This window comes from Microcaecilia unicolor, chromosome 3 (assembly GCF_901765095.1).
Source record: "Microcaecilia unicolor chromosome 3, aMicUni1.1, whole genome shotgun sequence".
Lineage (NCBI taxonomy): Eukaryota > Metazoa > Chordata > Amphibia > Gymnophiona > Siphonopidae > Microcaecilia > Microcaecilia unicolor.
The window spans coordinates 185,175,507-185,195,638 of record NC_044033.1 but is presented as its reverse complement, the minus strand read 5'-3'; the positions used below and the strand labels follow the sequence as shown (position 1 = coordinate 185,195,638).

At 46.4% G+C, this 20,132-nt stretch overlaps 1 protein-coding gene across 3 annotated transcripts in view; it reads right to left on the bottom strand.

Annotated features, from left to right (window-relative positions):
- Window positions 1–20,132, bottom strand: part of ERBB3 (erb-b2 receptor tyrosine kinase 3) — a 164,978-nt gene that overhangs the window by 88,117 nt on the left and 56,729 nt on the right. For all 3 annotated transcript variants that reach the window (XM_030196749.1, XM_030196750.1, XM_030196751.1), the window contains exons 4-5: window positions 5,544–5,666; window positions 1,187–1,252 (exon numbers count right to left, since the gene is read on the bottom strand). In XM_030196749.1, the coding sequence (XP_030052609.1) occupies window positions 1,187–1,252; window positions 5,544–5,666 (189 nt within the window). The remainder of the gene's footprint in view (window positions 1–1,186; window positions 1,253–5,543; window positions 5,667–20,132) is intronic.

The window sequence follows — 20,132 nt, the reverse complement described above, 5'->3', positions numbered from 1 at the left end:
ATGGAGCCTTGTGGAAATTGGTGTGGTGGGTAGTTTCCTTGAGCCATGGTGATTGCCTCTTTGTGGGGCAGAGACCAGCAGGCAGGGCCTTCCCTTTGCAGACCAGGGTTACATGGTGGTAATACCAGGATCAAGGCTGAGAAAGCCAGAAGGTCCACAGCCCAACTGTCTAAGAGGGTCAGCATGGGAAGGCAGCAGAAGTGGGCTGTGGGTGCAACATCAGAGATCAGACTGGTGATGGAAGCCAGAGAGGGCATATCCTGGCCCATGGAAGAAGCTTTTTAGATGGCAGTCTGACAGAGAGTAATGGCTCAAGTCTTGTGTCCCAGGGGACATTTTAAGACAATGGGGGCACAGTTCCACATGATGGGAGGGGCTTAGCTACTGGAGCCAACTGTCATGGGAGTCTGTGGTGTTCATCTTCTTGTCACATCAAAGACATTTTTTACATCTGAGTTTGGTCATGGTTGTTGGGTCTAATGAAGCCTTGCAGAAGACAGTATGGAGGATAGTATGTGAGGCGAGCAGAGAGGATCCTTCCGTTAAGCAGAGCAGAGGGATCTTTTCCTGGCTTTTCTGAGCTACAGGACAGCAATTCTGTCAATGGCACCATTAGATGGCGTCACCCATGTGTGGATGAATAATGTTACTTTAGAGAAAGACATGTACCTGCAGGGCTTTTTTTGAGGGGGTACTTGGGGGTACTGAGTACCGGCACCTTTTCCATTGTCTGCTAAAATTAACCCATGGTCCCCAAGTTTTAATGAACGTGCTCAAGCTCTGCACACCAATTCTGCCTTGTCATAGATTCTGTGACAGGTTGTAGGGAGCCTGGCTATTGTGGGGTGGATCTCTCAGTGATCACCCCAACTCTGAAGGGTGGCCTGGCATTTGAGTACCGGCACCTTTTTTGCTAGAGAAAACACACTGTGTACCTGGCTCTCCTTCTCTATTTCCCCCTGCAAGATGACATGTAACTCCTGCCATCAATGGAGCTAAGAATAGAAGGAGCCCTCTGTTTTCCTTAAAAAATAAATTAATTTCGAGGTTTACATACTAAAGCTTTTTTGTATCTATGAAAAGGATGTTTACTACGCAGGGCCCTTTAACTGGTATTTCCATTCCTGTCCCCTTTGACTATTGATATCAAAACCCAACTGATAAACAGGAACATGAAGGTACCCACATTTCTGGCAATCTCCCTCTCCAGGGCCCCAGCACTTTCCATTGCAGTTCTCATGGCAAAGCCCACCTGGTCAACAGGAAACACATCATCAGTAAGCAGGAACCATATCATCAGAAAGTAAGACGCATTAATTAAGGTGGTGCAGCAAAGAAAATCATTACTGTTATTTGAATAGTAATACCAGGTATATGAAGATTTACAGACACACAAGAGACGGTCTCTGCTCCTCTTGGAGCTTACAATCATGATAGAGGAACAAGACTAAGGCTGCCAACGGGATCCAGATTCACAGGACAGGGTTGATGCAGTCCTGGGTTTACTGCAGTGCATGTTGGGACTTGTAGTATTGTTTTTCTTAGGGCATGCAATGGGAAAATCAGAACTACAAGTATCTGCACGCAATGGGGTAAACCCAAGACTGGATCGACCCTGTCCTGTGAATCTGGATCCAGTTGGCAGCCTTAAAAACCTACAGACAAAAAAAAAAATAACTTAGAATTAAAACAGGGAAACTGGGTATGGCAGATAGAGTAAAGAAGAAAAAGAAGTAATTGAGAATGGTGCCAGTGGATCAGTTGGGAAAAACACACGTAGCCAGTTAGCAAACCTAATAGGAAGAAAGCACTAAGGTTCATGCAAGTGCGTACACACACACACACACACATGAAAAGTGACAGGAGATCCCAGGCAGGAGAGGGCGTTGGTAATACTTACACAGAGCTCTCACCACATATTTTCCCATGCACGTGTTTGTATTTCCACAAAGTGGCGCTCTGAGGTGAGCAATAAGAAGCTAGTGTCTTTGCCAACCTTCTGTTTACTTTAGAAAGGTGCCAGAGATTACCCTAAACGTTAATATTTGTTAAAGGAGTTTGTGCATTTATCAGTGTTGTTAAGGAGATGAGGTTGTCCTGTTTTGTCTGTCCTAATTAGATTGTAAGCTCTGTCGAGTAGGGACTGTCTTTTCATGTTCAAGTGTACAGCGCTGCGTACATCTAGTAGCGCTATAGAAATGATAAGTAGTAGTAGTAGTTACACTAACCACAGCCCTGCAAAACTTGTCGTACTTACACTAACCATGATCCCTGCACAGCTTGTTGCAGTTGGGGGTAGGGTTACCATATGGCTCCAGAAAAAGGAGGACGGATTGAGCCAGCCGGGTTTTACTTCCATTGCTTTCAATGGAAGTAATTGAGCCTTACTTCCATTGCTTTCAATGGAAAGCAATGGAAGTAAAACCCGGCTGGCTCAATCCGTCCTCCTTTTTCTGGAGCCATATGGTAACCCTAGTTGGGGGGGGGGGGGGGAGGATACAAGTTTGTCATTTAGATTTCATCCACAGTCATGGCAGGGGAATAGGTGCCCTATGGGAAGCTTCAGGCTTGTGTGTGTGTCTCTCCCCCCCCCCCCCCCCCCCTCCCATAAACTTTCAGGCACCTGGAGGAGAGGAAGGATGGGGAGATTATGTTACAGACATTCAAATGCTTGAAAAACATTAATGAACAAACACACCTCTTCCAAAAACAGGAAGTCTACAGAACTAGAGGACGTGATATGAAGCCGCAAGGAGGGAAACTGAAAGCGACATCAGGAAAAAATTTTCAGGGAAAGGGTGGTGGATGCCTGGAATGCTCTTCCATGACAGGTGGTGGCGACAAAAAAGGTGTGGGATATACATAGAGGATCCCTATATGGCATGAAGACAGAAGAAAAGTATAGAGCATTTCCACTGAAAGCAAAACTCAAATGACTTTCACACTTAAAACAATACAAAACATAAGGCCTAGGAGGGGGGAGGGGCGGGGGTAAGATTTCACCAGACATCAGTTACAACCCTAAAGACTTTAAAGGGGGCGTAACCTGCACAGAGCCATAGGTACAATCATGACCACCTTTCTGAGCATATTGGATGGGCCATGCTGGTCTTTATCTGCCATTATTTACTACTCACCCCAAAACTATCCCTCCCACTATAACGGCAACACGCTATTACATACCATAAAGGTGGCCTGGGTGTCACTAAGCCCAGGGTTAGCCCCTGGTTCTGGGCATGTTGGGTGTTGCAGGGAGTGTCTGTCCTGGAATCGGCATGGGACAATATCTGGAACTTTTCCAATAAGCAGCAATTAAACCCAAGCCTATAGCAGGAACGGGGGGCGAGGGAAGCTAGTGATACTATATATACTCTTTTTCCTGAACACAGCAAGCTATAAGGAACCAGTGTGCCTGAACACTCAAGCCAAACTACCTTGTGTACTTCACACAGGAGGCAGGGCCTAGACTAGGGAGTCACTCTGTTCCAAGAAGAAAAGGGAGAGGAAGGTGGCTATTTACCTCTGTAAGCGACCTGGATGCTCTGGCACAGCTCTCATACCTGGCTTAGTATTACCCCAGGTACAGCATGGAAGCAGCCGCGTGAAATGGTTCCTTTTCTACCAGAGTGACCTGAACACTGGACAAGCCAAGCCAAGCCAGTGGGACCTCTGAAAGCTGGAGAAAAAAGAAAGGAACAGCAAGGGAAGCCTGGAGACCCCTGCGTATATGAAGGAGAAATAGAGCCATAGAGCCTCAGGTAAACTTGGTTCCTTAGGAGAGATTCCTGCCATCCTAAAGGGAAGGGGATCCATTATGTGCTAAACCAGCAAGGGTCCCTACCTGCTGGTCTTAGAAAGAGGTAAGTGAGGAGTGCATAGAAGAGCCAAGTCAGGACAGGAGGAGGTAAATGATGTTGTATAGGCTACTGTATATACACGGAGGCAACTAGAACTACCTCAAGTGTTCCTAATGCTACTAATCATCCTGATTAATGAGTGTTCCTAAAGTTTGACACCGTTGGGTTGCTATTAAATTTGGAGTTACAGTTACTAGACTGTGTGTGGCGTGGACTTATTTACATGAGCACCCCCATATAAACAAAGTGAAGAAATGATAACTAATTGTTAAGAGAGTAGTAAGCGTGAAGACCTTGAAGATAATTCTTCCTCCACCCCACATGGCCCATCGTCTTACTCAGTAGCACTAGAGACTACCCTCAAACAAGTGTCCACCTGGGGGGGGGGGGGGGGTCCCTATATATTCAAAAATCTCACACACACACACATAGGCCATTTGAAAACTGCCCACCCTCCCAGGGGTAAAGGGTCTTTGTCTGCTATTTGCTGCTCTCGGTGACCTCCCAGTCTGCTGAATGATCAGTCCACCCTGGTCTTCCTCTTCCAGTAGCTGCATTAACATCCCATTATCATACCCACCATTCTCACTTGTGAACCCCCACCTAACATTCTCTTTTTAGAGTACCATCCACCCGGCTGCCTGTTCCTTCACAGGTCTCATTTCTGGCATTTTCCCTCAATGTTCCCTTTTCTCAGTTAATTCTACCTGGCTTAGTTCCTCCCAATCATGGTCTCAATGTTTGAATGTATTGGGTTTTTGACTGTGTGTCTGTCCCTCTGTACACTGAAAGGAGCAGGGACTGTCTCTTAAGCATCTCCATAAAGCGCTGAATATGCCTTGCAGCACTATACCTATAACTATTAATAATAATTGCTACTGCCACCGTAGGTAGGGGCATGAACTGCAAAATTAACAGATCACCATAATACTCTTACCCCTGACCAGTCCATCCCTAACACATACAAGTTCAGTATTGTCTCGATTATCCGATGTAAACGGGACCAGGCCATTGCTGGATAAGTGAAAAAAGTCAGCAAAAATATGGAAAACCATGGCAACCCCTTAAAAAATGCATGGAAAACATACTTTATGCATAAAGCACAGGCATAGGGTATCTGTATTTAAAATACAGTATCGTTTATTAACACTAACCAGCAGTGTGTGAAGTTGGAAAATAGGAAGAGAACCTGTGTACCTCTTAATGGTAATGTGATTATATCACTAGTGGGGGAGGGGGGTCTGTTGGATATGACATGATCAGATTAGCAAAGATCAGATAATAGAGACTGTACTGTACATACAAACATAAGTACACATGAATACAAATGTATCTTCACACATGCCTGCCCATTATTACACATGTGAACATGCACACCAGATATATCTACTACTACTAATCAGTTCTATAGTGCTACTAGATGTATGTAGCACTATGCAGGTATTTTTCTGTCCCTAGAGGGCTCACAATCTAAGTTTTGGTACCTGGGCCAATGGAGAGTTAAGTGACTTGCCCAAGGTCACAAGGAGCTGTAGTGGGAATTGAAGCCAGGCTGCCAGGATCAAAAGCCTGCTGCGCTAACCATTAGGTTACTCCTCCTCATCTCATATTGCACACGTATCGCACGTGTGTGTACATACAGCTCCAGATGTTGGTGCATGTGTGTTCCCAAGTGCCAGTACTCACACGCCTTGTTGTTCTCAAGTACTATATCAGCCTTGGTATCACGCACAATATCTCTCCACTCGATGGTGTCCATGTAGCAGAGACCCTCATTCTTCACAATCCTCACCCCTCCTGCCAGGATCTCTGCAAATACATCAGTGAGCCGTTAGATTTCTCATTTACCAGTCTTCTCCTCGCACAGCCATACACAGCAGCAGAACACAGCATAGCCGCCGAGAGGGTGGGGCGGGGGGACAAAATTCCCCAGGCCCGGGCCTCCAAGGGGGGCCCGGTGCCGCAGTCCCACCCGCCCTCTGTCGTCGACCGTCTGCCACCGGGCCGGGCCCCCTGCGTTGAAATCACAGCGCCTCTCACCGTGTGAAAGCGCTGCAGGCAGCAGGGCAGCAGATTGCCTCCCTTCGGGCCTCCTTCCCTCCCTGTGTCCCGCCCTCGTTGCGAGGGCGGGACACAAGGAGAGAAGGAGGGCCAAAGGGAGGCGATCTGCTGCCCTGCTGCCTGCAGCGCTTTCACACGGTGAGAGGCGCTGTGATTTCAATGCAGGGGGCCCAGCTCGGTGGCGGACGGAGGGTGGAGGGGGGAGAGATGGCGGCGACCTCGGGGGTGGGGGTGGCGGCGTGGGTCCGGCCCAGTCTCTCGGCGGCCCAATACATTGTGAGCCTGCAGGTATGGCAGTGTAAGGTGACATGCACACACCTCCTGCAGGTATAGGAAGCACCATGTAAATAAATTAATTGCCATTATAGCATGCAATGCACCTGCTTAGCACACATGCACATTTTTGGAAAGGATACATGCCAAGTGCCTGTCAGTGACAACTGGTGGGTCATAAATTAGGTGATGCAAGGCAATAATTTCACACTTCTCCTTTCACACTTCTCCATTTCCCTATCCCCACCCTTCCACTTCCTCCTCCTCCCCTCCATGCCACTGTGGCCTCCATGGTCCCCAATTCTGATATTGCTCCTTCCTGCTTTAATCCAGTCCATATGCCCCTTACACTCTCTGTTTCAGTCCTCCTCATGCACAGCTCTGCTGTTTTGCAAAGTTTCAATCTCTGCCTCTCCTCTGCCAGGTCCCAGACCCAGTATGAGCTCTGCTGCCCCTGGCCTCTGTGTGTCCCTATCCTCCCACTCCTCCTCCACCCTTCCTCTTCGCTTTGATCTCTGTCTCCTGGAGTAGAGGTTGTTTCAGCTCCCCTCATTCTAGGGAACTCGTTCTGACTTTTTCCAATGGGGGGGGGGCTCTTCTCTTGCCGCACTGCTGGTCTCCTCCGCCATAGCAAATGTTGGCACTGAAGCCCAAGGGTTCTATCCCAGGATTGTACAATTGGGTTCACACTTTGACTCTTCTGCCCACAATTATACATAAAGTATCTGGGGGAACATTTTAAAATAACAGACCTCAAGCTTTGCATTTTTTAAATTAAGCATAGGGTTTGTTTTGTTTTTTTGATAGTGCAATTGCTCTACGAAACTTACACCAGCCACTACTGCCACCTGTTAGAGATCTTGCTAAGTATTTAAAAGACCGGGGAAACAGGCTCACCTTATTTGACTCACCTTTATAACCTGCCCCACCCTAGAAGGCTGCAGGGTGGTTTACAACAGTCAACACAAACAGGTGCAGCACTGGTAACCAGCAAAATGCTAAAAATTGGGGTATTCTGAGAGGTAGGCTCACTACTCATTGGGTAGGACACCATTATTCATGGTTTTTGATGTTCCTATAAATAGCTGTTTCCTCCAAAGGCATTGTGCATCTGGTCTCATCCCCCATCTGAAGCGAATCTGCCTTACTTTAGGGGTCACCTGACACAGGGGTGGTAGCCAGGGGTGACCCATTCACTTTCAGCTCAGGCCCACACAGCAGTGGTGCATCATTGGTGTAACCGGCAGGAATCACCAGCTGAAGATGTCCACAGCCCACCAAAACCATGGGTCCTTAGCTTCAGTGTTCCCAACCACCAATGCCAGTACCCTGCAACATGCTCAGTTCAGCACCAGCTATTAAATTTTTAAATTCAATGGTGGTGATGGTGGTGGGGGCAGGGATGCATCATGTCCACCCATTGGCCCATTCAAAAATTCCCCTCTGGCTATGCCACTGCACTTGAGTGAAAAATAATTTCTCCCTCTTCATGCTGTAACATCTCTAGTTCCTGGATCTGAAACAGAGAAGCACAGGCTGCATTTTTGTACTCCCTGTGCACTACTAGGGCAAAGGGTTATGGAGTGCAGTGCACACAAGACAAGACCTACGCACCCCTGTAGAGCTGGTTCTACAGAAAGTAGGAGGAGACTTCCGGCAGAGGGAAGGGGCACTGTGGGGCCAGGTGTGTCTCCTACGCCCTCGCTCACCGGACTGACTCATCCCCAGGAAATGCCAAAGCTGGAGCTCCAAAGCACAACTATGCATTTCAGAACCAGTATCCAGGACCAGGAAAGGCTACCAGGGAAGGAAACAATAGCAAGTGGCAGAATGAAACCTGTGTTACTGCTTCCTCAGCTATAGCTAGAGACCAGCACACCTTACAACATCCCTCTGACACAGAGACAAAGCAGATAAACAGGGCGTGACAGAAATTACAGGGGCAAAAGGAGGAGCCAATTTAGCACAACTCAAGATTTTACTATCTTTCAAGACTTTTTCAAGGAGCTGCAATTAAAATGCCAAGAGTATAACCAAGTTTTAAAAAAGACCTGCTAGAACTCCATGTTAGATATGTTTGTCTGTATCCTGCCAGGCTGAGGGTCTCATACCAGAGAGAAATGCGGACCTTTTACTCTGTAAGGAGGTAGAATAGTTTGTTTAAAGCACGTCAGCAGAGCCTGGCTGGTCTGCTGTGCACAAGGTCCCTGGTTCAGTTCCCATGTAAAGCCCTCCATTCCCTACTCAACTGGGGTGAGGGATGCTAAATAGACAGAATACACAGCTCCAGGACAGGGGATGCTATAGACAGCTCCAGGGCACAGATTCAGTGCAACTGTTGCCCCAAGCACAGCCCAACAATGGTGCCCAGCCCTTCCACTGCTCAACTGAAAAGACATTAAGAGGGTCTGCGCTAAAACTGTGGACACGTGAAATGTTAGAGACGCCAATGCATTCCTTTGGGCATCTCTAATGTTTAGCATGCCCACAATTTTAGCGTGCGCTAAAAACGTGAGTGCACCTTCGTAAAAGATGCCCTAAGACTCAATAAGTGCTGAGAAATATCATTATTATACAAAACAAAACATCATATCATATATATTTATAATGATTAGAAAAACACTGAAATTCATGTCGGATAATGGGTGTGGCAGATGGCAGTGAAAGAGTTAAGGGCATGATAGCAGCGGGGGGGGGGGGGGGGGGGGGGGATACTGGAAACTCTATGGTGCCCTATGCAGGTGCTCATTTTGCTTAATGGTTAATCGAGGGCTGGCTATAGAGTCAGTGTAAGACATTCTGACTGAGATGGAGGTACAAAAGGAGCAGGGCGAACCTGCCAGATCAAAAACAAACAAACAAAATTGCCCTGGCAGCAAAATGACTGTAGGTCACAAGCCTTGGACTTTGTGTCCAACCGAACATGTAGGGTAAGAAATGTGATTGTCAGTCTCCTTTTTGGTGATTTGGATAAATCCATGGATAAATCCTTCTTATCTGTTCCCTTCTCCACTACTGCCAACTCCAGACTTCGCGCCTTTTGTCTCGCTGCACCCTACGCCTGGAATAAACTTCCTGAGCCCCTACATCTTGCCCCATCCTTGGCCACCTTTAAATCTAGACTGAAAGCCCACCTCTTTAACATTGCTTTTGACTCGTAACAACTTGTAACCACTCGCCTCCACCTACCCTCCTCTCTTCCTTCCCGTTCACATTAATTGATTTGATTTGCTTACTTTATTTATTTTTTGTCTATTAGATTGTAAGCTGTTTGAGCAGGGACTGTCTTTCTTCTATGTTTGTGCAGCGCTGCGTATGCTTTGTAGCGCTATAGAAATGCTAAATTTGGCTACTCAGGATGAAGGTAGCAGTGAGGAGCAGCAAAGAGACATTCCCTGTCCAGATACAATATGTGGATGGGGATCTTCACATTCCCTGGCTAGGGTGTTAGAGTTTGTTATGTGCTGGAGTATTTACACTGGTTGCAATGGCGTAGCTAGAACTGCATGGGCTCTGGGCAGAAAAACTGAGACAAGCCCCTTATAATACCATCGTTCCCAAGGTACTGAGATACACATTTCCCAAAGCTGACATATTACAATTAATACATTTTGAAGAAAATACTTTTATTCTACCTTTGGTCCTAGTGTCTCTCTTCTGCTTTTCTCAGTTTTTTTCTTTCCAGCGTTTCCTATACTTTCAATATTTCTTCTCTCTCTATGTCCAGCACTCATCTTTTCTGTGTGCCCCTATCTGTCCTGTCCAGCATCTCTTCTCTGTGTCCCTGTCTCTATCCTACCCCCATGTTCAGTATATCTCTTCTGTGTCCCTTCGCCTCCCTTTGTATCCACTTTTGCTTCTCTGTGTCCCTGTCCCTATATTTCCTCCATGACCACCATCTCTTTTATATCCTTGTCCCTCCCTATGTCCAGTTTCTCTCTTCCCTTTTCTTGCACCCCATTCTCCGTCCTCTGTGGTTGGCATCTCTCTCTCCCTCCCTCTGTTGGTTCATAATCTGTCTTCTTCTCTCCTCTGGTCCAGTCTCTCTCTATCTCTTCTCTACACTCCCCCCAGTCCAGCATCTACTCCCTTTCTTTCCTCTCTCTTCACTCCAGGTCTCTATCTCTCTCTCTTTCCTTCGCTCCCCCAGCCTGGTTCCAGCTTCTGCTCCTTCCCCCTCCCTTTGCTCAACCCCCATTTATAGCATCTCTTCCCCCCCACCAGCCAATTCGGTATCTCTCCATCCCCTCCCCCGGGTCTAGCATTGCTCCAGCTCCCCCTACTACTACTTAACATTTCTAGTGCGCTACTAGGGTTACGCAGCGCTGTACAAATTAACAAAGAAGGATGGTCCCTGCTCAAAGGAGCTTATAATCTAAAGGACGAAATGTCAAGTTGGGGTAGTCTAGATTTCCTGAGTAGAGGTGTAGTGGTTAGGTGCCGAAGGCGACAATGAAGAGGTGGGCTTTGAGCAATGATTTGAAGATGGGCAGGGAGGGGGCCTGGCATATGGGCTCAGGGAGTTTGTTCCAAGCATGGGGTGAGGCGAGGCAGAAAGGGCGGAGCCTGGAGTTGGCGGTGGTGGAGAAGGGTACTAAAAGGAGGGATTTGTCTTGAGAGCGGAGGTTACGGGTAGGGACGTAAGGGAAGATGAGGGTTGAGAGGTAAGGAGGGGCTGCAGATCGAGTGCATTTGTAGGTTAGTAGGAGAAGCTTGAACTGTATGCGGTATCTGATCGGAAGCCAGTGAAGTGACTTGAGGAGAGGGGTGATATGAGTATATCGGTCAAGGCGGAAGATAAGACGTGCAGCAGAGTTCTGAACGGACTGAAGGGGGGATAGATGGCTAAGTGGGAGGCCGGTGAGGAGTAGGTTGCAGTAGTCAAGGCGAGAGGTAATGAGAGAGTGGATGAGAGTTCGGGTGGTGTGCTCAGAGAGGAAGGGGCGAATTTTTGCTAATGTTATAGAGGAAGAAGCGACAGGTCTTGGCTATCTGCTGGATATGCGCAGAGAGGGAGAGGGAGGAGTCGAAGATGACACTGAGGTTGCGGGCAGATGAGACGGGGACGATGAGGGTGTTATCAACTGAGATAGAGAGTGAAGGGAGAGGAGAAGTGGGCCTCCACAAGCTGCAGCAGATTACTGCAGAGAGAGAACTGAAATCTGCGGCTCTGGCTGGCAAAACCTTTCCTCTGTCATGTCCCACCACTCTAACGCTTCTTCCTGTGGGCAGGATGCGGCAAAGGAAAAGTAGATAGTGTTATAATAACTGAGACGATTAATGTCAAGAAAATGGATAAGTGTATCAATTTAATTTGTTCCCAGTAACGAACAGACCATATCGTCCTAAGAGCATAGAAAGATTTCAGGAGAGGCAAATCCACCCACCAATGCCCCTTTCCTCCCTTCCCTGCGGCAACATCTAAACACACAGGAATACATTCAGAGATGGATGGGATTACCCATTCCTGCAGAATCCTTCAGCTGCATATAGGGATGAACAGGGCAACTGTAAGGGTATCAGATACCCTAGAAAAATCTTCAGCCTTGCACCAGCCACTCCCTTTTCCCCACAAATAAATTTCAGGCCCTAAGCACTGCAACCCTTCTGCTTCTGCAGGTAAAATAAATAATTAAACAACCATGGGTGTGTGTGTGTAGGGGGTGTAACCAGCATGGAGCAGCAGTTATACCCTAAGCACCTCACTGGGCAGATTGGGCCATGTTGGTCCTTATCCACCATCATTTACTATGTTACTAACACCCAGGGCTTTTTTTGAGGGGTACTTGGGGGTACTGAGTACCGGCACCTTTTCCATTGGCTGCTAAAATTGACCCATGGTCCCCAAGTTTTAATGAAAGAGCTCAGGCTCTACACACCAATTCTGCCTTGTCATAGGTTCTGTGACTGGTTGCAGGGGGCCTGGCTATTGTGGGGAGGGTCCCTCAGTGATTACCCCCACCCCTGAAGGGTGGCCTAGCATTTGAGTACCGGCACCTTTTTCACTAGAAAAAGTGCACTGCTAACACCACCCCTCCCAAAACACCCAATTCAACATCATGCTTTTAAATATTAAATGATTTTCGTACCTTTTGCCCCTCCCCCCAATGTAAGCAGGGAAATAACATTTAGGGAATAATATTCATCCCACAGTGGTCAGCGGGTTTTAAGCTGCTTCCAGCTAAGGACTGAATTAAGTCTGGATATCCAGTGCGTGGCCATGTCTGGGATCTGAATATCGACTGGGACCTGCATAAGTGTTATCTGGCCAGACCTGATCCCCCTCCCCTACAATTCCACTTCTCCTCTCCCTCCCTCCTTCTTCCCCCCAAAAGAACATTGGGGTACCCCGCTGCCTCCGATCCCCCCCACCCCCTCCGGTTAAGTGCCTCTGAATATCAGCCCAGATCTGATCCTTCAAAACCCCTCCCCCCACCCGTGATTCCACTTCTCCTCTCCCTCCGTCTCTCTCTCCGCCCCTCCCCATCTGGCCTGCTGCTCCCAGCACCCTAACAATGTTTTACCAGGCTTGCAAGAAATATATAATAGGTTTCAATGCAGAGACCCAGGAAGTATGAACTACTACCAGGCCTGTGTGTCAACCTAACCTACAGCTATCAGCTAGCCAGTTTCATAAACCTGAATCCTTGAACCCATAAACCCACCCTCATGGATTGACTGCAACAACAACAAAAAAAACCTTTCTCTGAAAGCCAACTGACTTTTACCCTGCAGCGAAATCCAGAGCAGCCACTGATAAGGACAACAGGTTGGGTAAACTGCAAGACCTGCCCTGCTGGGAGCCTGTCGGTGCTCTGCCGCTGCTCTCTACTGAGCCAGATTTTTTCCACAGCATTTTATCCTGGTTCAGACGGGCTGGGCATGAGGAGCATCTTCCTCCCCAGTCCTTGCCCTGGATCAGGAGAGAAGGCCAGAATGAGGTGCTTCTCCCTCACTGATCCCTGCAGAAATAAGAACATAAACATTGCCACACTGGGACAGACCGAAGGTCCATTGAGTCCAGAATCCTGTTTCTAACAGTGACCAATCCAGGTCACAAGTACCTGATCCCAGAACAATAAAACAGATTTTAATCTATTTATCCTAGAAATAAGCAGTGGATTTTCCCAAGTCCATCTTAATAATGGCTTATGGACTTTTCTTTTAGGAAATTATCCAAACCTTTTTTAAACCCTGCTAAGTTTTATTTATTTATAGCATTTGTATTCCACATTTTTCCCACCAATTTGCAGGCTCAATGTGGCTTACATTTGCCGTAATGGCGATTGCCATTTCCGGTTAACAGAATTACAAATGGTATTGCATTAAGGTGCGTACATACATGGTAAAGAATAATACATTATGGTATTGCATATAGGTTCCTGAGTGTTAGATTGGATTGTAACATATGTTGTTGAGTCATCAATTATAGAGAAAACATTTTAGACATTAGGATTAAAGTGGTAGTGCTTGTTCATTAATAGCACATTCTCTGGCAATGAATTTCAGAGTTTAATTACACAGTGAAGAAATATTTTATCTGGTTTGTTTTAAATTGACTACTTAGTAGCTTCATTGTGTGCCCTCTAGTTCTTGTATTTTTTGAAAGTAAACAAGTGATTCACATCTACCCATTCCATTCCACTCAATATTTTATAGACCTCTATCATATCTCCATTCAGCCATCTCTTCTCCAACCTGAACAGCCCTAATCTCTTTAACTGTTCCAACAGCTTCCCCGCTCTAGCATGGCTGTTAAAATTTCTCCCTACACCTATCTCTCCACTGGAAAGGATCCCTCCGCCTGCCACTTCCCTTATTTTCTTCATTGCACCTGCCTTTCTGAAGCAAGACCTCAATTTCTAACACTGCAATATTTCACAAGCCTTCATTTTCATTCTTCTTCTCCAACATCCATGCTGACCGTCATGTCTCCACTTTTGATGAGGATGTTTTGACGTTTACACTTGACTTCGGGCTTACCCAGCTTCTACTGAAGCCTTCCCACTTAGCTGCTCACTCTTTGGTCTTAGTTTTCATATTTGAACCTTCTCTTGAGTCTTCTCACTATCTCAGTATCTTGGTCTGACCATAATTACCTTTTCTCCTTCCTGCATCCATAGGATGCTAGTGGGTTTTGAGAACCCCCATTATTGAGGAAGTTCCTCTATTGTGTCCAGAGAGGGGTAATTTATACAGTGCTTGACACCCCCAATCATTTTAAAATATTGGCACCTATGCCTGCATCTCCCTAAACCTATCACTGCTGCTCACATTTAAAACCAGAACATTTCACTTATTCAATACTGGCATACTCTAGCAGGACTACTTTATCCACTCCTACCCTAGCTAAGATAATGTTCAAGCAACTTTCTTTAAACTAGTCCCTTATTGTCTTACTCCTGTTACTCTATCTTATCCTACATAATAATTTGCACCTCCAACGTTCTACGTCTGGATGCCTGGGTTCGTAACATCCATTCCCACTTATTGCCCTGCCCTCGCATCAAAATGTAATGACGTCAAGGGCGGAACAATGAGAGGGAAGGGAACGCTGGAGGCGAGCTGACGCCAGGAGGGATGTTACGAACGGAACGGAAGCCATCGCCAGCCAGCCAGAGAACGTTTAGGTACAAATCAAGGGGAGGAGAGAATCGCGGGACATTGAGGGGAGGGAGGGAGGAAGGAAGGGAAGGGGAGGGGAGGGGAGGGGAGGGCAGGGCAGAGGAGAATCGCGGGACATGGATGGGAAGGCAGGGAAGAGGAGAATCGCTGGACATGGAGGGGAGGGAAGGGAAGAATCGCTGGACATGGAGGGGAGGGCAGGGGAGAGAGAAAAAAAAAGCTTACAGGACAGCCTACCTAGGGCCCATTTCATTGTTGAGGAAACGGGCATGGTTCCACTAGGGGATGATAACAGGGACTTTCTCAACTACTGTATCTATATGTTCCAGCTTTGCTTACACCCTATGCTGTCTATTAAAATGTTTTATTGTGCATTGTGTTGGCATTGTAAAGTAGCATACTATGCCATACTTTGTATTGTTATCTGAATATTTTTACTGCTGTAATTGTCTATTGCTTATGTTTGACTTATTCTTGCTGCACACCGCCTTGAGGGGCCCTTTTACAAAGCCATGGGAGGGCTAATGAGCAGGTAGCGTGCGGCAAATCAGCACTACCACCAGGGTAGCGTTTGCACCCGGCAGTAATTCCAAGTTTGGCGCATGCCGATTCCCGCGGTAGAAAATATTTTTCTATTTTCTATCTCAGGGGGGCCTTCCCAGCGGTAATCGGCAGTGCGACCATGTTGGCACGAGCTGCATGGTTACCGTGCGGGTAGCGCATGAGCCCTTACCGCTATGTCAATGGCGGGTAGTAAGGGCTCAGGCCATAAATAGGCATGTGTTAGTTTTAAGTTTTGCGCACACCCATTTCCTGTCCCATTAAAAAATGGCCTTTTCCCAGCTGTGGTAACAAGTGGCCTAGCGTGTGGAATAAAAGACGCGCCCACACTACCGTAGGCCACTTTTGACTGCAGCTTTGTAAAAGGACCCCTGAGTGAATTCCTTCAAAAAGGCGATAAACAAATCCTAATAAATAAATAAACAAATGTCATCACCGGTTGTGGGACCTTCCCAGACAATTTTGCTTCCCTTTCTGCAGAAACCCAAGCCACTACCTAGAAAAAAAATACACTGTACCAGGGGCGTAGCTATGTGGGGCCACGGGGGCATGGGCCCCTGTAGATTTGGCCATGGCCCCCCCTGCCGCCGACCCCCCTCCTGCTGCCGTCGGGTACCTTTGCATGCTTACCACAGCAAAAAATGGCTTACTGCAGGATATGCTGAGGCATTCCATGGTAATTTGGGGAAACAGCTATAATTGTTCTTAATAATATGAGCTTCAACTGCCCCAGGATACATCATAGACTTTTACACATAATAACCTTAATGGGTGCACTCTCAACGTAGGCCAGTGAGCCGATGAAAATGAGCCCCAAAAGGTTTTAAGATCAAGACAATTTGTTTATTGTTTGGTATTCACTAATTGCTCTTCCATTAATTTTTTTGGTGATCCTACCAATGAACTGTCCCTCCACCTGTCCCTCCAACTACCGCCCCATCTCTCTTCTACCCTTCCTCTCCAAATTACTTGAACGTGCTGTCCACAGCCGCTGCCTTGACTTCCTCTCCTCTCAGGCCGTCCTCGACCCGCTTCAATCCGGCTTTCGCCCACTACACTCAACAGAAACAGCACTCTCTAAAGTCTGCAATGACCTGTTCCTTGCCAAATCCAAAGGTCACTATTCCATCCTCATCCTCCTCGACCTATCTGCCGCCTTTGACACCGTCAATCATAATTTACTTCTTGACACACTGTCCTCATTTGGGTTCCAGGGCTCCGTCCTCTCCTGGTTCTCCTCGTATCTTTCCCAACGCACCTTCAGAGTATTTTCTAATGGCTCTTCTTCCACCCCCGTCCCGCTCTCTGTTGGGGTCCCTCAAGGATCTGTCCTTGGACCGCTTCTTTTCTCAATATACACCTCTTCCCTGGGCTCGTTGATCTCATCACATGGTTTCCAGTACCATCTCTATGCTGATGATACCCAGCTTTACCTCTCCACTCCCGACATCACAGTTGAAACCCAGGTCAAAGTTTCGGCCTGCCTTTCAGACATCGCTGCCTGGATGTCCAACCGGCATCTGAAACTGAACATGGCAAAGACTGAGCTCCTTGTCTTTCCACCCAAACCCTCTTCTCCTCTTCCCCCACTTTCTGTCTCTGTTGACAACGCCCTCATCCTCCCTGTCTCTTCAGCCCGCAATCTCGGAGTCATTTTTGACTCCTCCCTCTCCTTCTCTGCCCATATCCAGCAGACAGCTAAGACCTGTCGCTTCTTCCTCTATAATACTCAAGGCCCATCTCTTCTCCCTTGCTTTTGGTGCCTAACCACCTTCCCATTCCTGATACCTACACTGACTACATAGTTTTTACCTTTAGATTGTAAGCTCTCTTGAGCAGGGACTGTCCTTCCCCATGTTTAAACTTGTACAGCGCTGCGTAACCCTGGCAGCGCTATAGAAATGCTAAGTAGTAGTAGTAGTAGTAGTAGTAGATGTGTGTTCACTACCCATGCACCTAAAACATAAAATGTATTTTTTAGTGCTGTGGGCGGGTCTGGGGGATGAGGGTGGGTGTGTACTATGCTAATCTGTTAGCGAAGATCCATTACCCGCTGCTAACCGATTAGCATGGGCTTAGCAAGTGAGCCATTAGCACCTACCTAATGGGTGGCGGTAGCAGCTCACAGGCTAATGACAAAATAAGCGCATTGCTGCCTCCACGCTGCTAGTTTAGTGACACTGCGGATGTTTTCAGCTCCAGTTTTGAATGATTGTTTTTTTAAGCGCATTCATCTGTCATTAGCCTTTTTAAAGGTTTGATTTGACTACCTCATTTATGGTGTTCCATTTATTAGTTTACACAACAAACAGACTCCTGAAGCAGGCGTTTTTTCGCCAAAACACGGCTCCGTGTCGAGTCTTTTTAATTTTCATTTAATAAAACATTTTATTACTCGTACCCACGGTGTCTTGGGAGTGTCATGTTGATCTCGTTACTTTTTTGCTGTTCTTCTATTAATAAAAAAACATAAAATAGAAGATTTAGCCATTTTACCCCAGCAATAAAAATGGCCTTAGCACGCGGGAAACACCTACATATATGTGCACTAAGGCCACTTTCTACCACTGTTTGGTAAAAGGGACCCTTAGGGAATAGAAATTCAAAGCACCGGTGAGCAGAATATTGAGCAGCACTAACTATTGAAGCTTGCGGGGAGCTAGAGGCTACCAAGTGTGTGGTGATATTCAGGCTGCTAACCGGACAAAAAGTCAGGACAACAAAATCTGTCCCATCTTTATCTACTTAAGCTGAATATCACCATTAACCAAGTAACACCGTCGGTCAGTGCTGATTCTCAGATATTCTGCCCCAGCCGGTATCCAGATACTGGTGCTAAATATTTGGTGATTTTTATCGGCGTTTTATGTTTAAATCTTTTATTGTAAATGATTACATAAATTATCAGATACAGTTCTCAGCGAGAAACACAAATACAGAATGTCGTCAATGAAACTCAAGCTATTATATAAATTTATAATTATATAATTTTACATTTTTCTCCCCCCCCCCCCAAACAATTCCACCCCTCTTCCCATTCTTTGGCGTCATCTTCGCTGATCACTCAGTTGTTTTATTCATTAATTCAAACTGCATTACCGCCCCTCTCTAATCATCTCTCAGTAACACATTACAAAATATATATCAGACGCCAGGTTAACCTCAGAACCTATTATACTGCCATCAGCAAACTCTTTTATTCCAGTCCTTATCCAGTGTTCAATAGATTACTCAGATGTCACCCCTTCACATAGTCTCTTCCCCCACATTTCTCCCTCCTTGGGTCCCCTTCAATGCTCAAGGTGTTAAAAGTTCAACAAGTAACTTCTACCTTTGGAGATGTCCAATAAAAAAGGTATCATCTTATTTTCTTTTCCATGTTTTATTTTGTTTGATTTCTATTGATAACCTTAAGAGTGGACTAACACGGCTACCACACTCCTCTACCTTTGGAGAGAAGGGTAATCCATAGGGGCTCCCACATTGCCCGGAACTTCAGAACAGGAGCACTTTCCATGTCTGTAATTCCACATCTGTCTATACGCATTTGTTTTATTAACTGTGACCTCCAGACCTGTGGCGGGGCCCCTCCTTGAGTCTCCATAACTGTAGAATGGAGGTGATTCCAAAATATACAGCTGTCTTTGCAAAAGCTTTAAATCCTTATGGGGGGTCCGTCGAATATTTAAAGTTATTAAATAGCAACAGAGGATCACAAATTAGAGTACAATTCCACAACTGTTCCAGCATCCCCATCACTTTCTTCCAAAAACATTGTATACTACTACTACTACATCACCAGAACATGTGTCCCAGCATAGCCAAACAATGCCCGCATTTGGGGCAAGTCCCGCAAGTCGCGAACCCCGCCCGAAATGCTCTGCACAGGGACACATGCATTCTCAGGATCCACTTATATAGTCTCTCTCTCTGTGGTATAGAGAGTTTCTGCGTGTACAAAGATTTTATATAGGACCTACACACATCGGCCCACACCTCGCAAGCGAGTTCTTCCGACCAGTCAAGAGCCAGGCGCACGTAATCCAGTTCCACCACCATATCCTTCAGCTGTTGGTTATGGAATTTCAGTGGGATGGAGAGCTGCGCCCCCAGAGAGAAGGCCTCTGACAAGACCTCTACCACATCTTCGGTCAAATCAGTCCACTCTAAAGAGGCAACATAGTGCTTTAATTGAAGGTATTCAAAGACATTACCCGGGGAGATTTCATATTGTGATTGCAATTCCGAGTAGGAGCGTATCTGACCCTCTTCCGTTACTACGTGCGCTAAGTACATTATTCCTTTCTTGGCCCTCTTATTGAATATACTAACTCCCTGGCCCAGAGGGAAAGCGGGATTATTGCATATGGATAGCCATGGGGACGAGGTGACCGAAAAATGGTATCTTCTACAGATCCACCTCCATGTGGCCCTTAGGGCCTGGAGCAGTGGATGTCGCTTTACCGGCGTTTTAAAAACACCAGCTGTCACAGGCTTAATATCAGCTGGTTAGTTTATAAACCCTTTGGGATTGTAAAATACTTACTGTACCTGAACGTAACTTGCCTTAAGCTACTACTGAAAATGGCATGAGATAAATCCTAAATTCCCTTCGCTGTATTTATTTTGCAATTTTTTATTAAGTGAAGAGAAATGAATATATGAAGACAATAAAAAAACAACAATCCCAAATATGGCATGAAGACTAATAACTGTCACTCAACAATGACTAAACACTTCCCCAAATCATCCCCC